This window comes from Salvelinus alpinus, chromosome 2 (genome assembly GCF_045679555.1).
Source record: "Salvelinus alpinus chromosome 2, SLU_Salpinus.1, whole genome shotgun sequence".
NCBI lineage: Eukaryota > Metazoa > Chordata > Actinopteri > Salmoniformes > Salmonidae > Salvelinus > Salvelinus alpinus.
In genome coordinates this window covers 20,392,552-20,412,753 of record NC_092087.1, presented here as the reverse complement: position 1 = coordinate 20,412,753, position 20,202 = coordinate 20,392,552, and the positions used below count along the sequence as shown (strand labels likewise).

General features: G+C 41.9%; 1 protein-coding gene across 2 annotated transcripts; it reads left to right on the top strand.

Moving 5' to 3' along the window:
* The first annotated feature begins 2,944 nt into the window (after positions 1 to 2,944).
* Positions 2,945 to 19,629, top strand: gxylt2 (glucoside xylosyltransferase 2). 2 transcript variants are annotated; one of them, XM_071369623.1, is made up of 7 exons: positions 2,945 to 3,359; positions 7,183 to 7,387; positions 8,844 to 8,975; positions 13,131 to 13,382; positions 13,646 to 13,769; positions 17,326 to 17,498; positions 17,785 to 19,629. In XM_071369623.1, exons 1-7 carry the CDS (start codon positions 3,088 to 3,090, stop codon positions 17,962 to 17,964), a joined length of 1,338 nt encoding a protein of 445 aa, XP_071225724.1. In that variant the 5' UTR covers positions 2,945 to 3,087; the 3' UTR covers positions 17,965 to 19,629. The 2 variants fall into 2 exon arrangements, with proteins under 2 accessions (XP_071225724.1, XP_071225715.1); XM_071369614.1 differs by having other exon boundaries at positions 2,949 to 3,359; positions 8,832 to 8,975.
* Positions 19,630 to 20,202: the final 573 nt, after the last annotated feature.

The window sequence follows — 20,202 nt, the reverse complement described above, 5'->3', positions numbered from 1 at the left end:
TTCAGGCTGTAACACAACAAAATGTGGAATAAGTCAAGGGGTAAAAAACAAATACTAAACTTGGAAACTTTCTAAAGGCAATGTAAATGCCTACTGCCTCAAATATAAATAATGTACCTTTGGAGGATTCTTTTCAGTCCTGACTTTCAAGATTGTCTGAATTGCTTCGAATTGCTTTTCTGATAGGCTGAATGCAAGTTTCACCATTCAATTATTTCAGTCTACAGAGTGCAAGTTTCACTATGGCACAGATCATGGCGATACGTTGGCACATGATAATTATTAGAATATGGCAAATAGAAGTTAATTCTTGCATTCTATCCATGTTGGCTTTCACGAGCAACCTGAGACAAGGAAGCATGGTGGTGGCAGCATCATGCTGTGGAGACGTTTTTCCGGACTTGAACCCGATCGAACATCTCTGCAAAGACCTGAAAATAGCTGTGCAGCAACGCTCCCCATCCAACCTGACAGAGCTTGAGGGGATCTGCAGAGAAGCATGGGAGAAACTCTCCAAATACAGGTGTGCCAAGCTTGTAGCGTCATACCCAAGAAGACGCTATGCTTTAATCGCTGCCAAAGGTGCTTCAACAAAGTAATGAGTGAAGGGTCTGAATACTTATGTAAATGAAATATTTTTAAGTAAATTAGCAAAAATGAGAAAAAAATACTGTTTTTGCTTTGTCATTATGGGATATTGTGTGTATATTGAGGGGGGAAAAACTTTAAATCAATTTTAGAATAAGGCTGTAACGTAACAAAATGTGGAAAAAGTCAAGGGGTCTGAATACTTTCCGAAGGCACTCTATATTAACATGTCTAGTTAGACACTTTGCTTTGAAGTAGCCTACCTTATCCATTTAATCCCTGAGTCATTGAATGAGGGAATAATTTTATAAAGACAAAGATTGTTACGCACGCCTCTAAGAAGAGGGAATGCAACACCCTGCTACAACTCAACTCCCCGTGAAGTGAAAGAGGTATGGGACTGTAGGTGCGAGTAAGGATGACAAAAGGCAGAGAATTTACCGTTTACTAGGAATTTATTCAATCACACGGTAATATGGGGAAAAGGGGCTGGACAGAACCAAAGCAAAGAAAGTAAATATAAAGCCCCCTCTCCTACCTTACCTGCCTACCAACTACTTACCTAACTTAGCACCACCTGGTGCGCTAACCAAAATACAGGAGGTGGTCCGCCCAGGTCTTACCTAGTGTGCCTAGACAGTGAATATACTACGGGTATATGTATGCCCGCTGGCCTCTTGCCTAAGCACTCCCTAGGTGCCTTCCCCTTCCCCCCTGGGAACAAACAAAACAGAATTTTACAAACAATTTCACAATGATCAAAACACTGCGTCCTATTGACACACAACAGACATAACCAATCAGCTCTCTCACTCAACCAATACAGGACACACTAATAATTTCCCTCTGAGAACAACCAACACAGTATATCACCCTCAGCCATCAGCCTCTACCTCAGCCATCAGCCTCCTCCCTCAGCCATCATGTTGACAATATGTGACTAACCGTGCGGTTCTACTTTGTGGGGGGTTAAGTGCCTGTATCAAGGACACAACAGCCCAACAGTAGCCCTACATGGGATCAGACACATCAGCCTTCCAGCCTTCCGTGTGGTTAAAAGTCACGGAGATGTCATGGACAATGTGTATGAACCCTTAACAGTGAATAATCAGAGGTCTCTCTATAGCATAATGTAATTTGTCAATTTCAGTGGACATAGTCTAACGGACCGACTTGGAAAAAGACAGCTCCTGCACTTCTTTCATTCCAAGTCAAGCACTGGGTAAAAAGTTATATAAACAGCTAACCAACATTTAAGTAATTTAGCAGACGCTCTTATCCAGAGTAACTAGGGTTAAGTGCCTTGCTCAAGAGCACATCATCAGATTTTTCACCTAGTTGGCTCTGGGATTCAAACCAGCAACCATTCGGTTACCTGCCCAATGCTCTTAACCGCTAGGTTACCTGCCACCCAATGACCTGACAGTATTCATAAAACATAAAGGAAAGTTATATTTACAGCTTGTGCCAGCATAAGGGCTATGAAAGGAATGACAAACAGTAGCTAGCTAAAAACAAGGAAAGGGACACTCTACTTCCTGTTTTGTATTTTTCTGCTGTCACAAAAAGCCTGTGTCATCTGGCTGTAGTGTTGTGATACATATTTACTACCAACATCAAATGGTAAAAATCTCTACCTGATTACAACTGGAAACACTACTGTTTTCCTACTGAACAATACAAAACTCTAATTGTGTATATTGAGTAACACTTCAACCACTACATTTTTACAAGTTTTCTACAGGTTTTTTAGATGTAAAATGTTTCTTTAGGTGTGAAATGATTACGTCCAGCACCCTAGCAGGCAATCATCACATCTATTTTCTATGCAAACTTTTTTTTTAATGTTGACAAAAAAAATCACTGAACAAGTTAAAGCTGCAATATGTCACTTTTTGGGCAACCTGACCAAATTCACATAGATCTGTCATTCTCATTGACAGCAAGTCTAAGAAGTTGTAGATCTGTTTTATGTGTTCTATGCTTCCCGTTCTTAAGTTTCGTTTGTGTATCTTTTACTTTCGGTTTTGTACACCAGCTTCAAACAGCTGAAAATACAATATGTTTGGTATTTCAAACATATTGCACCACGGTTTAGATGGTACAATGATTCTCTACACTAAAAATTGTTTGTTTTGTCACATAAACTTAGATTAGACGAACTATTACAATTTTAGCAACCAGGAAATGGCGGAGCGATTTCTGCATGTTGCAGCTTTAATGTAAACATAGCTACTGATGCATTGTGATGGATGAGTTCACGTTGTGATGTCAAACAAAACTCTTGCACTTCTCTTCTAAAGATTACGGTAAGAGAATATAGAAACTCCCACTGAGTGATGTTAATGGCCGTGGAAAGCTCCTCCTCTTCGCTCTGGGTCATCTGCGGCGCAATGCAACAGAGTAGTAACAGAACGTCAACTCTAGCTGTAATTACGTATTCACAGACATGAAAGAGGAATATTGTGCTCCTCCAAATCATCAGAACAATTTTTCACGATGAGAATTCATTGTAAAATTGTTGTGATCGCTGTCTGTTTTGGAGTTTTTTTACTTTTGTACTTTTTTGGGGGAAATGCTGCAGACGATCCGCCTTTGAAAGAAGTTGAGGAGGATAACTATTTTCCGAAGTTCTCGGGGCTTCGAAACAATGTTGCATCAAAGTTAACAAAAAAAACTCTCGATGAACTTCACATTCCACACAAACAACCACTCACGTACCGAAAAGTATCGAAAGTATCCAGTAGAGGAGGCAATGCGATCGCAAAGAGGTAAGGAATTATCGCACCATTACTCGCTTGCTAATGTTGATGTGATTCATGTTTTTTTTTCTCCACGCCTATTTTTTTCATCAACGTTTTGGAACACATTTAAAGACGCAAGATGTCTCAAAGGTTAGATGGGGATTTTTTTGCACCTTTATACGGATTGCATGACTATCTGCTTACAGAGATAGATGGGTTTTATTCCCTGTGGAAGTAATGGAATGAGTCCACACGTATCCTGTCTTTCTCTTTATTCATTCAGGAAGACGTGCCCCCCCATCAAAAATATACATGGGCTCAATTATGTTCAAGGACGTTGGCACCAAACAATGGCTTGATCAGTCATGAGAGGACCAAACATGCTTTTGTCATTCAAATCCTATTTTTATTATCACATGTATTTTTCTAAATGACTGATGGATGTATGACATTTATTGCAAAGTTATCACCTATTCAGTAAGTTGTGTGCCAATTTAATCCCAACATCAGCTCAAAGAAGTGTCTTGGGGTTGTAAAAATATTCTAATTGTGTAGCTTTGTAAACAACGGAATCAATTTGATAGTTTAATCTGACCTTTGTACCCCATGGTCTCTGGGGTTTATCCCTTTTTTAAGTCCTGTGGTTGACAGGTTTAAAGGTCACCTTCAGAGAGTTTAAGATGATGGAACATACATTAGTCCAAGGAGACCCAGTCATTACACTACTGGGGATTGAGGAGCATACATTTTACATATCTTTTAGAACTCTCCACCTTCAAGTCAAGAGGCTGAACTTGTCAATGTGTATAATATGATGTGTGATGCCATGTCCCTTCGAAGTAGACCAATACAGACCAGTATAGATGACCTCAACTGATGGCCATCATCCCCTCTTTCCTGTGCCTTGCAGACAATAGCTAGACAATGGTTTGTCATCATTCACTATTTCTGTCCAGGTGTGTACATTTTGTTATGTCTCCTATTATACTAATTTGGGCCCTGCTCAAATTCTTGGCCAAAACATAACATCCTTCTATTCCCTCTGTCATGGCTGTCACTGATATGATAATAGCCCAGATTTGATAGTCTAAAGGCAATGTTCTAAAGGCAATGCTTTCTGTTGTAAAGCTTGCTTTCACCTACAATGTCCTGTTTGATCAGTGATCTGGTTGGAAGCATTTATAAAGCATTCAGACTGGACCATAGTGTCCTGGCAGTGACCACACCCACACGCATGTGCTCTCTACTGATAAGAGAAATGGGGTGGAGGCCAATGGTGATGGAGGAAAATAACCAAAGTAGGTTTAGCAAACAAAGCAGTAAGCGCTCTGATAAAAAAAAAAAAAAACACTGCACATCTCCCTTAGCTTCAGGCACTTTACCATTGGTTCTGGTGAGGGGGAGGGCTGAAAGGGAGGCATAGAATTACCATAAAATATAAGATATGATGTTGTCTTGGTTACTCTTTCCTTTTTTTATCAAACCATTTCCTCTTGATGTATCACTCTGCTTCCTGTGGATAAAAGTAGGGAGAAGAGCTGCTTCCCTAACATATACCATCAGCTGTCCCAGCTCACACTAAATTCTACAGTCATAATATCTTGTTGTAGACAATTACACTGTAATAACACTTACTTTTGGTCAATGTATTCCACTACTGATGGATGTTTCACATCCAGGCTCAATGTAGCATGTATTTCTCAGTCTGTCTCACACAGTGTGTAAGGAAAGGTCATGCATGATACTGTCGCCATTAAAAAAAAAACTTTCCTCCCAATGGTTACATCTGATTTAATAAGCCCTTTTAAACTAATTCCTTGCCCCATCATCTGGAATACTGTAAAACAGTGTCCCCCCGAGGCCAACAAGGTATTCCGTTGCACTGACATTATGTAAAGCTATAAAAATGTCATCTTGGATGACTGGAGACTGCTCTCTCTCTTTCTGCAGGGCTTTGAAATCTCCCTGCTTACCCGAGCATCCTGACAAGGTTTGAGAGACTTCTTACGTGGGCCTCATCAGGTGGAAAAAGCTCTCTTTTTGGTAGCTCACTCACTTAAGTACCTCCTGACAGAGGTTGGCGTTGAGTAACTGGGAAATCTGTTAAACAGAATGCGTGTAGCTAGGGGTGATGATTCACTCAAAGATACTGTTACTTTATTGAAATCAGAGGAGGCTGGTGGGAGGGGCTATAGGAGGACAGGCTCATTGTAATGGCTGGAATGGAACAGTGTCAAACGTGGTTTCCACATGTTTGATACCGTTCCATTACAGACTTAAGCCCATCCTCCTATAACTTTTCCCACCAGCCTCCTCTGTTTGAAATCCATTATGCATAGGGAGGATACTTCTGATAGCATTCCCTTCACACAGGTTTCATCCAAGCCTTCAGCGCATTGCAGTAGTGGCTCGTATCTGATGGAATTTCTAAATAGTTGAAGTAATGTTTGATAGATTTGTTGATTAAGGTAAGCTGTATTGTCACTGTGCTCTTCTAAGCTGTTTTCTCTTTCTTCATGATTTGAAAGAGATTGTTGCATGCCCAAGGCCACGTAGGCACAGTACTCTCTGTTGTCAATAATTAGTGCAGTCCTTGTATCCCTTTAGAGCTAGTCTGAGTTTGTCAAAATGTTTCCAGATGGGTGGAAAATAGTTCTAACACTATGTAAGATTACCTCACATGAGCAGCATGTTCTTCTTACAATAAATAATGGAGCTTTGTTTGGTCTAACTAACTGTGTTCACAACATTCATTTCACTGATCCAGGCCATCTATAACGCAATGCAGTATGTATCATAGAACAACACATTTTCTGAGCATTTATGGTTAGGTTGCAGGTTAAAAGACAATATGCCTCTCCCTCAGTATTTTTTTGGTGTATCATTTTCCCCCTAGTAATAATGTACAGAGTACATGTTCATAAACACGAATTGTTCTTGAAAGAGCCTCTGCCATCAAAGCCTAGAGGACAGGTTTCTCTGAGCTCTGCCATCCGTTGTAATCTGTGTTGCATGATTGTCCCTCAGCCATGCAGAAAACCAAGTGTCACGCTTGGAGACTGTCCTGCAACCCACCTGTCACATTTCAGTTTCCCCCTTCAGATTGTTAGACTAAAAGACACATTCTTTGCCTACATGAAGCTCTTGGGTAGATGTTGCACTTTCCTCTGGCAGAATAGTATGTTTCCTTTCCAAAATCCTCACACAAATGAGGGATACTTTGGTCCCAAAATCCTTCTTTAGAACATTCTTCCTTTGCGTATGCTAATGTTTACATTTACTCGCATCATAAAAACCATCCCATACGGTGTGTACATAAAATGCAACTTGAGGATTTAGGTCTAGTTCTACGTTGAGCTATACGCATTTTTCTTTTTCAGCGTGTGATTTATTCTGCTCTGCTGAATCCATTTGAATTCATTGGCCGTCTCTGCTGCTGTGCAGAGAGCATTTTTATGTCAGCTATAGAAACGACTTGGCCTTGAACATGAGAGAACAAAGCCCAGTGGGTATATACAGACCTACACTACAGGACAGAGAGAAGGGTATAGAGGGAGTGCTGCTCACCCTGAGCATATGACAGGGATGTCTTGTAGGAGGCCTTGAATATGAACATGTTGGTTAGCTGTCTGTCAGTAGAAACAGTGTGATTATGTACTGTCTGGAATATGTGTCTAAGCCATGTCCTGTCATGTTCAGATCTGTTCTCATGGCCGTTGACATGTCCATGAAGAAGTATCAGCGTTGCTATGCAGCGGCACGGCTCTGCCATTCTGTTGATGAGCAAGCCTGAGGAGCCTTCTGTAAGCTGAGAGTCTCATACTTGTTGCCCCTGTGTGTATCCCTGTAGCAGACAGAGGAGTGACATGGGAGTGGGTCGGCCCGCATCGAAGCGCGCCCGTGCTGAGGAGGTCATGCACCTGGCCGTGGTGGCCTGTGGGAACCGCCTGGATGAGACGCTCACCATGGTCAAGTCAGCCCTCCTCTTCAGCATCAAGAGTATCAAATTCCACATCTTTGCAGAGGACCCCTTGACCTCACAGTTTGAAAAGGGGGTAAGTATCCCCTTAACAATGTACATGATCTAGGCTTTAGGTACGGTATGTTTCTAGAAAAGGACCACTGTAATTCTCAATGAAATATAGGACTATTTGAATATTTTCAAAGACTCTCATGCTTTTCATACTGACAGTATCTTGTTTAATGTTCTTCCATGCTCAGTAATAGATGACATTCACTGCCAGATCGAAGTATTGGCATGTTAAAAAAAAAAAAACCCAGATCTAACCTTTTTTGATCTCCCTCTCACTTGCCCTCTAACGCCTTACAGGCATCAGACCCTTTTATCTCAAGGTCGGATCATATATCCCCCAGACGTTTGCCTCACCGCATTAACCATGCAAGTTTTCAGTCAATGTTAGTTTATTCACGACTCAAGCTTTACGAAAGTCAATGTCTTATGCTACTGTGTAGCTGTAAACCTGAAGGTATATAGCCTACATTCAGGGCTCTCCAGCCCTGTTCCTGGAGAGCTACCGTGCTGTAGGTTTTAGCTCCAACCCTAATCTAGCACACCCGATTCTAATAATTAGCTGCTTGATAAGCTGAATCAGGTTAGGTAAAACTGGGGTTGGAGTGAACCTACAGGAGGGTAGCTCTCCATAAACAGGGTTGGAGAGCCCTGGCCTACATAAATGAAAACACAGTGCATGCATGGGGCTACATACCCTTTGTGTGTTTATGGGTTATGGTATGTTTACCATCTGAGAACCTCCCCTTTGTAATTGACTTCATGCTAGGCAGGAAGTTGAGTTGGTTAAACCCAAAGGTTAGTAGCATGTGAGCAGGAGATGGAATGCTTCACATCCGGCCTGTGCTGGTGAAAAAGGAATTAGAAGCAAGCTAAAAAGGTTTCTGACCTCTTGGATCTGTGCACCTCGTCAGCAGAAATCCTGCCTGCTCCTCACACTGATCTTTGTCTCATGGCCAAATTGTTTAATAATGTTGATGATTATGGAGGGCTTGAGGGTCTAACAGAGCAGAAAAACGTAGGCTTCTATGTGTGACAGAAGTGTTGACTTTAAGGGGGGTAACCCTCAGGCTTGGACAGAATGGGATTCATATTTTCTACCTCCTTTTGTTTAGGTTAGTTTAACTGGCAGTTGGGCGTAGTTATAACAATAACTGGCAGCATTATGGTCAATGTACAACACCGCTGCACTTACTGTAAAGACATTACTTAATTGGTTTACAAGAACTTCCTTAGGTGTTTATGTAGACTTGAACTCTCAGGAGTGTATCATGTGTCATAATAATGAATATTTCCATCAGCTCTCTCAGTGATCCCGTTCCTCTACACCTCTTGACTCAACCTTTGGAAAATACGCTCAAGTTGTGCTTTTGTTTCTTTGGAAATTAAATGAGACTTCCTGTGATTGCATCTAAAAATGGCTGTGCGACCTCTCACAGCAAAGGATGATGTTTAGTAACTTTGTGTAGTTTCTCTTTCAGCTGAGCCAGTGGCCCCATGCTATCACAAACAAGTTCCAGTACAGTATCTACCCAATCACGTTCTCTGTGGGGAATGCAGAGGAATGGAAAAAGCTGTTCAAGCCCTGCGCTGCCCAGAGGCTGTTTCTCCCTGTAAGGCTGCAGCACATCGTCTCTCTTATCGCTCTGTGTACCTAATCATAATTACTACACTGTTGGAGCTAGAAACATAGGCCTTTTGCTACACCTGCGACAACATCTGCAAATCTGTGTGCGCGACCAATAAACTTTGATTTGAATCATATCTATCAAACATATAAACGGATAAAGCTATATTCATTAGAAAATGTGTTAAGGGAATTGCCCATGTCATCAGTTTTCTTAGTACCATGCCACTCTGGGCTGCATCCCGACCCCAATGCATTTTCTATTAGATACGTTTAGCTTAATTTACGCAGGCAGAAGAATGATATACCCAGGTAATAAGAGTATGAATACTTTATGATGGGTTTTACTTGTTGGTATATAATCAGTTACCTCAGTATGATAATATATGGCTTTATTCATACCCATTGACTGTTACTTAACAAACAAGCAATCCCCGGAGATTTAATTCAATAATTTAATTAAAGCATTGCCGTGGCCATTCATTGACTTTTTAATGGACAGTCTTTAAATCATCAAACCGTGTGCACACATTGCTTTGTTTTTGTACACATTGCACCGTTGTAAAAAGTGGTAAGCAATCCATGTCTGCAACTTTATTGAATGGCAGATGATGCAACACAAACCCTATACTTTGCAGGAGCCGAGTGCTATTTGATTCTCATCAGGAACAGATTGCTTTGTGATTAATCTTCCGTCAAGCCATTCTGGCGCAGTGGTCTAAGGCACTGCATCACAGTGCTAGAGGCGTCACTACAGACACCCTGGAGTCGAAGGCTGTATCACAACCTGCCATGATTGGGAGTCCCATAGGGCTGCGCACAGTTGGCCTTGCGTCGTCCGGGTTTGGCCGGTGTAGGCCGTCATTGTAAATAAGAATTTGTTCTTAGCTGACTTGCCTAGTTAAATCAAATAAATAATCCCATATACACTACCGTTCAAAAGTTTGGGGTCACTTGTCAGATTCAAAAAAGTCAATTTAAAATAACATCAAATTTATGAGAAATACAGTATAGACATTGTTAATGTTGTAAATGACTATTGTAGATGGAAACGGAATTTTTAAAAATACACTGCTCAAAAAAATAAAGGGAACACTTAAACAACACAATGTAACTCCAAGTCAATCACACTTCTGTGAAATCAAACTGTCCACTTAGGAAGCAACACTGATTGACAATACATTTCACATGCTGTTGTGCAAATGGAATAGACAACAGGTGGAAATTATAGGCAATTAGCAAGACACCCCCAATAAAGTAGTGGTTCTGCAGGTGGTGACCACAGACCACTTCTCAGTTCCTATGCTTCCTGGCTGATGTTTTGGTTACTTTTGAATGCTGGCGGTGCTTTCACTCTAGTGGTAGCATGAGACGGAGTCTACAACCCACACAAGTGGCTCAGGTAGTGCAGCTCATCCAGGATGGCACATCAATGCGAGCTGTGGCAAGAAGGTTTGCTGTGTCTGTCAGCGTAGTGTCCAGAGCATGGAGGCGCTACCAGGAGACAGGCCAGTACATCAGGAGACGTGGAGGAGGCCGTAGGAGGGCAACAACCCAGCAGCAGGACCGCTACCTCCGCCTTTGTGCAAGGAGGAGCAGGAGGAGCACTGCCAGAGCCCTGCAAAATGACCTCCAGCAGGCCACAAATGTGCATGTGTCTGCTCAAACGGTCAGAAACAGACTCCATGAGGGTGGTATGAGGGCCCGACGTCCACAGGTGGGGGTTGTGCTTACAGCCCAACACCGTGCAGGACGTTTGGCATTTGCCAGAGAACACCAAGATTGGCAAATTCGCCACTGGCGCCCTGTGCTCTTCACAGATGAAAGCAGGTTCACACTGAGCACATGTGACAGACGTGACAGAGTCTGGAGACGCCGTGGAGAACGTTCTGCTGCCTGCAACATCCTCCAGCATGACCGGTTTGGCGGTGGGTCAGTCATGGTGTGGGGTGGCATTTCTTTGGGGGGCTGCACAGCCCTCCATGTGCTCGCCAGAGGTAGCCTGACTGCCATTAGGTACCGAGATGAGATCCTCAGACCCCTTGTGAGACCATATGCTGGTGCGGTTGGCCCTGGGTTCCTCCTAATGCAAGACAATGCCAGACCTTATGTGGCTGGAGTGTGTCAGCAGTTCCTGCAAGAGGAAGGCATTGATGCTATGGACTGGCCCGCCCGTTCCCCAGACCTGAATCCAATTGAGCACATCTGTGACATCATGTCTCGCTCCATCCACCAACGCCACGTTGCACCACAGACTGTCCAGGAGTTGGCAGATGCTTTAGTCCAGGTCTGGGAGGAGATCCCTCAGGAGACCATCCGCCACCTCATCAGGAGCATGCCCAGGCGTTGTAGGGAGGTCATACAGGCACGTGGAGGCCACACACACTACTGAGCCTCATTTTGACTTGTTTTAAGGACATTACATCAAAGTTGGATCAGCCTGTAGTGTGGTTTTCCACTTTAATTTTGAGTGTGACTCCAAATCCAGACCTCCATGGGTTGATAAATTTGATTTACATTGATCATTTTTGTGTGATTTTGTTGTCAGCACATTCAACTATGTAAAGAAAAAAGTATTTAATAAGAATATTTCATTCATTCAGATCTAGGATGTGTTATTTTAGTGTTCCCTTTATTTTTTTGAGCAGTGTATATATCTACATGGGCGTACAGAGGCTCATTATCAGCAACCATCACTCCTGTGTTCCAATGTTGTGTTAGCTAATCCAAGTTTATACTTTTAAAAGGCTAATTGAAAACCCTTTTGCAGTTATGTTAGCACAACTGAAAACTGTTGTGCTGATTAAAGAATAAATAAAACTGTCCTTCTTTAGACTAGTTGAGTATCTGGAGCATCAGCATTTGTGGGTTCGATTACAGGCTCAAAAAGGCCAGAAACAAAGAACTTTCTTCTGAAACTCATCAGTATATTCTTGTTCTAAGAAATAAAGGCTATTCCACGCGAGAAATTGCCAAGAAACTGAAGATCTCGTACAACGCTGTGTACTACTCCCTTCACAGACCAGCACAAACTGGCCCTAACCAGAATAGAAAGAGTGGGAGGCCCCGGTGCACAACTGAGCAAGCTGACAAGTAAATTAGAGTGTAGTTTGAGAAACAGACACCTCCCAAGTCTTCAACTGGCAGCTTCATTAAATAGTACCCACAAAACACCAGTCTCAATGTCAAGAGTGAGGAGGTGACTCTGGGATGTTGGCCTTCTAGGCAGAGTTGCAAAGAAAAAGCCATATCTCAGACTGGCCAATAAAAAGAAAAGATTAAGAAGGGCAAAATAACACAGACACTGGACAGAGGAAGATTGGAATAAAAGTGTTATGGACAGACAAATCCAAGTTTGATGTGTTCAGATCACAAAGAAGAACATTTGTGAGACGCAGAAAAGATGCTGGAGGAGTGCTTGATGCCATCTGTCAAGCATGATGGAGGCAATGTGATGGTCTGGGGGTGGTAAAGTGGGAGATTTGTACACGGTTAAAGGGATCTTGAAGAAGGAAGGCTATCACTCCATTTTGCAACGCCAGCCATACCCTGTGGACGGCGCTTAATTGGAGCCAATTTCCTCCTCCAACAGGACAATGCCCCAAAGCACAGCTCCAAACAATACAATAACTATTTAGGGTAGAAGCAGTCTGCTGGTATTCTGTCTATAATGGGGTGGCCAGCACAGCCACCGGATCTCAACCCTATTGAGCTGTTGTGGGAGCAGCTTGACCGTATGGTACGTAAGAAGTTCCCATCAAGCCAATCCAACTTGTGGGAGGTGCTTCAGGAAGCATGGGGTGAAATCTCTTCAGATTACCTCAACAAATTGACAACTAGAATGCCGAAGGTCTGCAAGGCTGTAATTGCTGAAAATTGGGGATTCTTTAACAAAAGCAAAGTTTGAAGGACACAATTATTATTTAAATTAAAAATCATTATTTATAACCTTGTCAACATCTTGACTATATTTCCTATTCATTTTGCAACTCATTTCATGTATGTTTTCATGGATAACAAGGACATTTCTAAGTGACCCCAAACTTTTGAATGGTAGTGTGTATGCATTATGTACCATCACTGGAATAAGAGGACATTAATTATTCTGATAGTAACCTACACATGATTATTGTCCTAACAGGTGATCCTAAAGGATGTAGACTCTTTACTCTACGTGGATACAGATGTGCTGTTCCTCAGGCCCATGGATGATATGTGGAGTTTCCTCAAGGCCTTCAACACCACCCAGCTGGCTGCTATGGCCCCAGAGCATGAGATCCCTAAGATAGGCTGGTATAGCCGCTTTGCACGCCATCCCTTCTACGGGGTCACCGGGGTCAACTCAGGAGTCATGCTGATGAACCTCACAAGGATACGAAGCACTCTGTTCAAAGTAAGGAACATCATCAATCATTAAGCCTTTTGATCATCTCCGTTTGGTATTTTGGTCATGCCTTCCCTGTTTTCCACCTGAAAGCTGCAAGGAGATTGGTTTTATCAATCAATCGTATCTATCTGAACCCAACCAGCAACAGATGTGTCACTTATTGGCAGTCAGCGTCAATAATCTGAGTGCTCAGAGTAGAGTAGACTGAGGCTCTGCGATCGCCACACTCCCTAAGCGGTGGAGTAAAACAGTCCTTGTTCCTATTCCAGAACAGCATGATACCCAGTGGCCTGTCATGGGAGGACCTCCTCCACCCACTCTACCAGAAGTACAAGAATCACATCACCTGGGGTGACCAAGATCTCTTAAATATCATCTTCCACTACAACTCAGGTATACTCTTCCTCCCTCTCTCTTCCACTACAACTCAGGCACACTCTTCCTCCCTCTCTCTTCCACTACAACTCAGGTATACTCGTCCTCCCTCTCTCTTCCACTACAACTCAGGCACACTCTTCCTCCCTCTCTCTTCCACTACAACTCAGGCACACTCTTCCTCCCTCTCTCTTCCACTACAACTCAGGCACACTCTTCCTCCCTCTCTCTTCCACTACAAATCTTGGCCCGGTTCCCCGATAGCGATGGAACTTAGGCTTACGAGTGTTTTTAACGATACATCTTTCCTACAGCTGTAGGTGTAACATGCCTTTCCCAGAACACCATGCAGAGAGAAGAGTCGCTAAGTGCGTCGTTGGAGCATTTGTTCATACTGATAGGATCGAAAGAAAGGCACCGCTGCTCTCGGGTCAGCTTTCTCAATTCAAACCTTACCTTAACATTCCAATTATTTCGCAATACTGACGACGGATCAGCTCCTAGAGAGAGATTTTACCACCTATGGCTGCAAATATTGAGGTGGCTTATTCTAATGCTTAACCAATAAAAATGCATTAAATCACTGATTTGCCACATCATTGCGCACACATTATAAAATATGAGACAAATTACAGCCAGTAGCCTACAAGTAGGAAAATAGAACTCAATTTATTGAACATGAAATGTACAGTTGAAGTCGGAAGTTTACATACACCTTAGCCAAATACATTTCAACTCAGTTTTTCACAATTCCTGACATTTAATCCTAGTAAAAATTCCCTGTCTTAGGTCAGTTAGGATCACCACTTTATTTTAAGAATTTGAAATGTCAGAATAATAGTAGAGAGAAGGATTTATTTCAGCTTTTATTTCTTTCATCACATTCCCAGTGGGTCAGAAGTTTACATACACTCAATTAGTATTTGGTAGCGTTGCCTTTAAATTGTTTAACTTGTGTCAAACATTTCGGGGCGCCTTCCACAAGCTTCCCACAATAAGTTGGGTGAATTTTGGCCCATTCCTCCTGACAGAGCTGGTGTAACTGAGTCAGGTTTGTAGGCCTCCTTGCTCACACACGCTTTTTCAGTTCTGCATACAAATTTTCTATAGGATTGAGGTTAGGGCTTTGTGATGGCCACTCCAATACCTTGACTTTGTTGTCCTTAATCCATTTTGCCACAACTTTGGAAGTATACTTGGGGTCATTGTCCATTTGGAAGACCCATTTGCGACCAAGCTTTAACTTCCTGACTGATGTCTTGAGATGTTGCTTCAATATATTCACATAATTTTCCTTCCTCATGATGCTGTCTATTTTGTGAAGTGTACCAGTCCCCCACAACATGATGCTGCCACCCCCGTGCTTCACGGTTGGGATGGTGTTCTTTGACTTGCAAGCCTCCCCGTTTTTCCTCCAAGCATAACGATAGTCATTATGGCCAAACAGTTATATTTTTGTTTATTTTTGTTATATCCACTCGTTTTACTGTGGATATAGATATTTTTGTACCTGTTTCCTCCAGCATCTTCACAAGGTCCTTTGCTGTTGTTCTGGGATTGATTTGCCCTTTTTGCACCAAAGTACGTTCATCTCTAGGAGACAGAACGCGTCTCCTTCCTGAGCGGTAATGACGGCTGCATGGTCCCATGGTGTTTATACTTGCGTACTATTGTTTGTACAGATGAACGTGGTACCTTCAGGTGTCTGAAAATTGCTCACAAGGATGAACCAGACTTCTGAGGTCTTGGCTGATTTTCTCTTGATTTTCACATGATGTCAAGCGAAGAGGCACTGAGTTTGAAGGTAGGCCTTGAAATACATCCACAGGTACACCTCCAATTGACTCAAATTATGTCAATTAGCCTATCAGAAGCTTCTAAAGCCGTGACATTTTCTGGAATTTTCCAAGCTGTTTAAAGGCACAGTCAACTTAGTGTATGTAAACTCCTGACCCACTGGAATTGTGATACAGTGAATAATAAGTGAAATAATCTGTCTGTAAACAATTGTTGGAAAAATGACTTGCACAAAATAGATGTCCTAACCGACTTGTCAAAACTATAGTTTGTTAACAAGACATTTGTGGAGTGGTTTAAGTTTTAACCTAAGTGTATGTAAACTTCCGACTTCAACTGTATGTACAGTAATGCCTAAAAATCTGCCGTTCTACACTTGAGCAATGCAGTTAATCCCCAACAACAGCTGTTCCCCGGGCGCCGATGACGTCGATTTAGGTAGCCCCCACACCTCTCTGATTCAGGGTTAAATGCGAAAGACACATTTCGGTTGAATGCGTTCAGTTGTGCACCTGACTAGGTATGCCTCTTTCCCTAATGTATTTATATTTTAATGCATTTATCATATGCATTAACATATATGTTGCTTGTTTGTATCAATTGCAAAGATATTGGTAACTTTGTATTTGTAGTCCATTTTGTTCTGAAGTTATCAGCGGTCACAGGGAAACGATAAACCATGTTATTGTATGTTTAGCTTAAATCTTTTTTGTAGAAAGTGATGCGGAAGGGCAAGCATCTAACGACGCACTTAGCTGTCTACGAGTGGTCTGAGGCAGGCGTTCGATTACGAGTGCTTTCTAGTGCAACGTCAATAATGATGGTTTTGGGAAACCGCTCCTTTGAAGGTTCTAACGATGAACTTAGCCTTAAGATGCTTTTGGAAAACTGGGCCCTGGTACACTCTGCCTCCCTCTGTCTTCCTCAATGTAGCAGAGTGCTGTCATTGACTTGGAAGAAATTGTCAACTACAAATAGGAAAATAAAGTTGTATATAATGTCACCGCCATTCATGATGACAGCAAGAGCAATAGCTATATTTAGGCCTGTATCAAATTAGAATGTTTCCCCAAAATGTAATTCCAAAGGGTGTTTGCGTGAATGTCAGCTTGTACGGAATTCAATATAATTCCTTCAAGCAGGTGTAGGTATTGGTTTTCTCTAATACATCCACAAGAAATAACTCCTGAATTAAGTCAACGCTGTGGAACTAAACAAGCCTGTGGCTGCAGCAGCAGATTGACACAGGTGCAGTCTGCCAGATGGGTATTAAGTGTTCCAAGCCTTAAGTAGACTTGGCAGGAGCATTGTTTGTCTGACAACATGATTAGAACCTGTCCAGGAAATAACCATTCCCATACCAGCATCCCCAAATGGAAAAACAGGGCCATGTGGTGGGAGCAGCCAGTCACTGTGTAATATCTGCCTCACCATGGAAACATGTCTGATCTTTCTCTTTGACGTGTACCCATGTTTCTGGTTTAAGGGGATACTCTGTTGGTGTTATTCTCCCTTCACAAGCCAGGATTTGATGCAGTTTAAAAGGACTACAATCCTTGTAGTTGTAAAGCAAGCAATTTGATAATTGTTAAATCAGTAAAGCAAAACTTAGAAGGGTCCTGAGCGATTAGCATTGCACGTTGAAGTCATTAGGCAAAATTCTTTCTAAATGCTCTTTGGCAGTAACAATACTTGTATCAGAGAGAGTATACACTGGCAATCTTGGGGACATTGTGCAGAAATCTGATGTAACATACGTATAACGGTGTGTTTGCAGAGTGTCTGTACACCTTCCCATGCCAGTGGAACTACAGGCCTGATCACTGCATGTATGGGAGCAACTGTAAAGGAGCTGAGGAGGAAGGCGTGTCCATTCTCCATGGGAACCGAGGAGTGTATCACGACGACAAGCAACCAGCCTTTAAAGTCGTTTATGATGCTGTACACGAGGTAAGAATAATCTATTCATTTTAGTGGATTATTGTTTCCTTTGTCCTTTTCTCCTTGGACAGCAAACGCTGTGGACATGTTTACATAAGGAAATCCTTGTCTCACAGCAACATCAGCCCCCTCTGCTGTCCATAGATATGCCTTTTATTAGCCAGATGATATGATTCATATGCATCCCCCTCTACAGTGCCTACAGTAGGCAATGGTACTGTTGATTTCTGTGTGGTTTGATAAGCTACCACTACTGGTGTCTAACCCTGAGGCATGCAATGGTTCTGTTTCGTAGTACCCCTTTGAGGACAACTTGTTCCAGTCGCTGTTCTATCCCCTCCAGACCAAGTTTCTGGACACAGTCAACACCCTGTGTGGTCGGATTCCCCAGGTGTTCCTCAAACAGGTGGAAAAGTCCATGAGGACCGTGTACGAGAAGAAAGTGGTCCGTCATGTGAGGCCTCCACCAAAATAATTACAGGAAACTGAACAGAGGAAGTTGTCTCTGACATCACTATGGGAATCTTTCTGTGGAAGATGTGCAATATCAGAAGTCCCCAGACCAGATGGAATCCGTATGCGTTACACGGTGTTTGTAACACAACAGATCATGGTGTAATGGACATGATGGTGGTATGGATCATGAACATGTGGAACACGTGTCAAACTCATTCCACGGCGGGCTGAGTGTTTGCTGGTTTTCGCTCCTCCCTTGTACTTGATTGATGAATTAAGGTCACTGATTTAGTAAGGAAATCCCTCTAGGTCTTAATTGAAAGGAAAAAACAGAAACCAGCAGACAATTTGCCCTCCATGGAATGAGTTTGACACCCCTGGTGTAGGACAGGCACACTGTACAGTGCTGGTCAATGATGCTGTGTTTGGTGTAAACTTGCCTTATCATCCACCCACTAAATGTTTTACAGAACCTGATTTACATGTGAAAATGTGATGATAGACTTCATGTTTTGTTATTTTACCTTTAAAAAAAGTCCAATGTTTTCTTATGATTAGGATAAGTCCCGGTGGAGTATTAAGAGAGAATTTAAACATGGCAGAGGTTATTTTTGTCAACATGATTTTGAGTGTTTTTTTCTCTTAAATGGGCAACGAAAATGTCTTCCGTAAGGCCGCTATACCATAGGCTTCTGGAAATGGTTTGAAATGATCTCACTCTGCCTGGAGGTCGCTGCCTAATTGATCCTTTTATGTCATGCAAAGCTAATATGGGTCTTTGCTTAAGCAGAGCTTTCTGTTTATGTTGCATGTTGCAATTGTCCAAAAATAAAGTGAATATGTTACATCAACAAAATCACTTGCATAGCAGCGGCAGTGGTTAAGAGCAGTGGGACGGTAACCGAAAGGTCGCTGGTTCGAATACCTGAGCCGACTAGGTGAAAAAATATTTTGATGTGCCCTTGAGCAAAGCACTTAACCCAAATTTTTCCTGTAAGTCGCTCTGGATAACAGCGTCTGCTAAATGACTACAATGTCTATCTGTACAAGAGGGAATATGATTCAACTTGTCCAGTTCTCCAAATGTCAACCGCAGTATTAAACACAGTATGAACAAATCATACACTAAGCAATTACCATTAATATTGTGTACAGAAGATGTGTAGATTAATGCACTTTTGTATTTCTGTAATAGTTCAGCTTGTGCGATTAGGACAGGACGTGCATACCATTTCTCCCCTATTCAATTGTCAAAGCATTGCAAATCCCTATTTGAAAAAGCAGTGTGGTTGTCTCTGAACAAAACTACCAAAGTGCAAGCGCTTATAATAGTGGTACAGTATTTTCAAGACAAAATGTACCATATGTATATTCACAAACGCTCTTAAGTGTTCTGTGTACGAAAAGGACAGCCAACTTAATGAAGAAGTGTCTTAGTGTATTAATGTCACACTATCAGTGATCCAGTATGTGAACTCTGAGACTGTAAATGCAAGCATTTATAATGTGATGTTTGTGTAGTCTACTCCATCAGTTTGATGTTTGTGTAGGCTATCAATTGTCAGGTGTGTTTACCGGTAATAATTTAAACTGGAAACTCCAGATGGTTTTATTTATACATGCTTATGTTTCTCTTTTTTAAAATGTTTACTCTTTGTTTCTGAATAAAGTTACTGTGCCATCAGTTCTGTTTGTCTTAGGAGGCCTATTGTAATGTATTGATAGAAATACAGTGCATTCAGAAAACAACATTCAGACCCCTTTACTTTAACCAATTTCCTTTACTTTACAGACTTATTTTGAATGTATTAAATAAATGTTTTTCCTCCTCAATCTACACTCAATATCCCATAATGACAATTTTTGCAAATTGTCATTATGGGATATAATGCAAAACAGAAATACCTTATTTAAGTATTCAGGCCATTTGCAATGAGACAAGAAATTGAGCTCAGGTACATGCTGTTTCCATTGATTATCTTTGATGTTTCTGCAACTTGAATTGATTGGACATGATTTGGAAAGGCACACAACTGTCTATGTAAAGGTACCACAGTTGACAGTGCATGTCAGAGCAAAAAACAAGTCATGAGGTTGAAGGAATTGTCTGTAGAGCTCCGAGACAGGATTGTGTCGAGGCACAGATCTGGGGAAGGGTGCCAAAAAATTGCTGCAGCATATAAGGTCCCCAAGAAGACAGTGGCCTCCATCATTCTTAAAGAAGAAGTTTGGAACCACGAAGACTTCCTAGAACTGG

Excerpts from the sequence above, each read along its gene's own strand:
- gxylt2 (XM_071369614.1), top strand. The coding sequence starts at position 3,088 with ATGAGAATTCATTGTAAAATTGTTGTGATCGCTGTCTGTTTTGGAGTT. Across the intron at positions 13,383-13,645 it reads TACGAAGCACTCTGTTCAAA|AACAGCATGATACCCAGTGG; the intron begins GTAAGGAACATC and ends TTCCTATTCCAG. Across the intron at positions 13,770-17,325 it reads CATCTTCCACTACAACTCAG|AGTGTCTGTACACCTTCCCA; the intron begins GTATACTCTTCC and ends GTGTGTTTGCAG.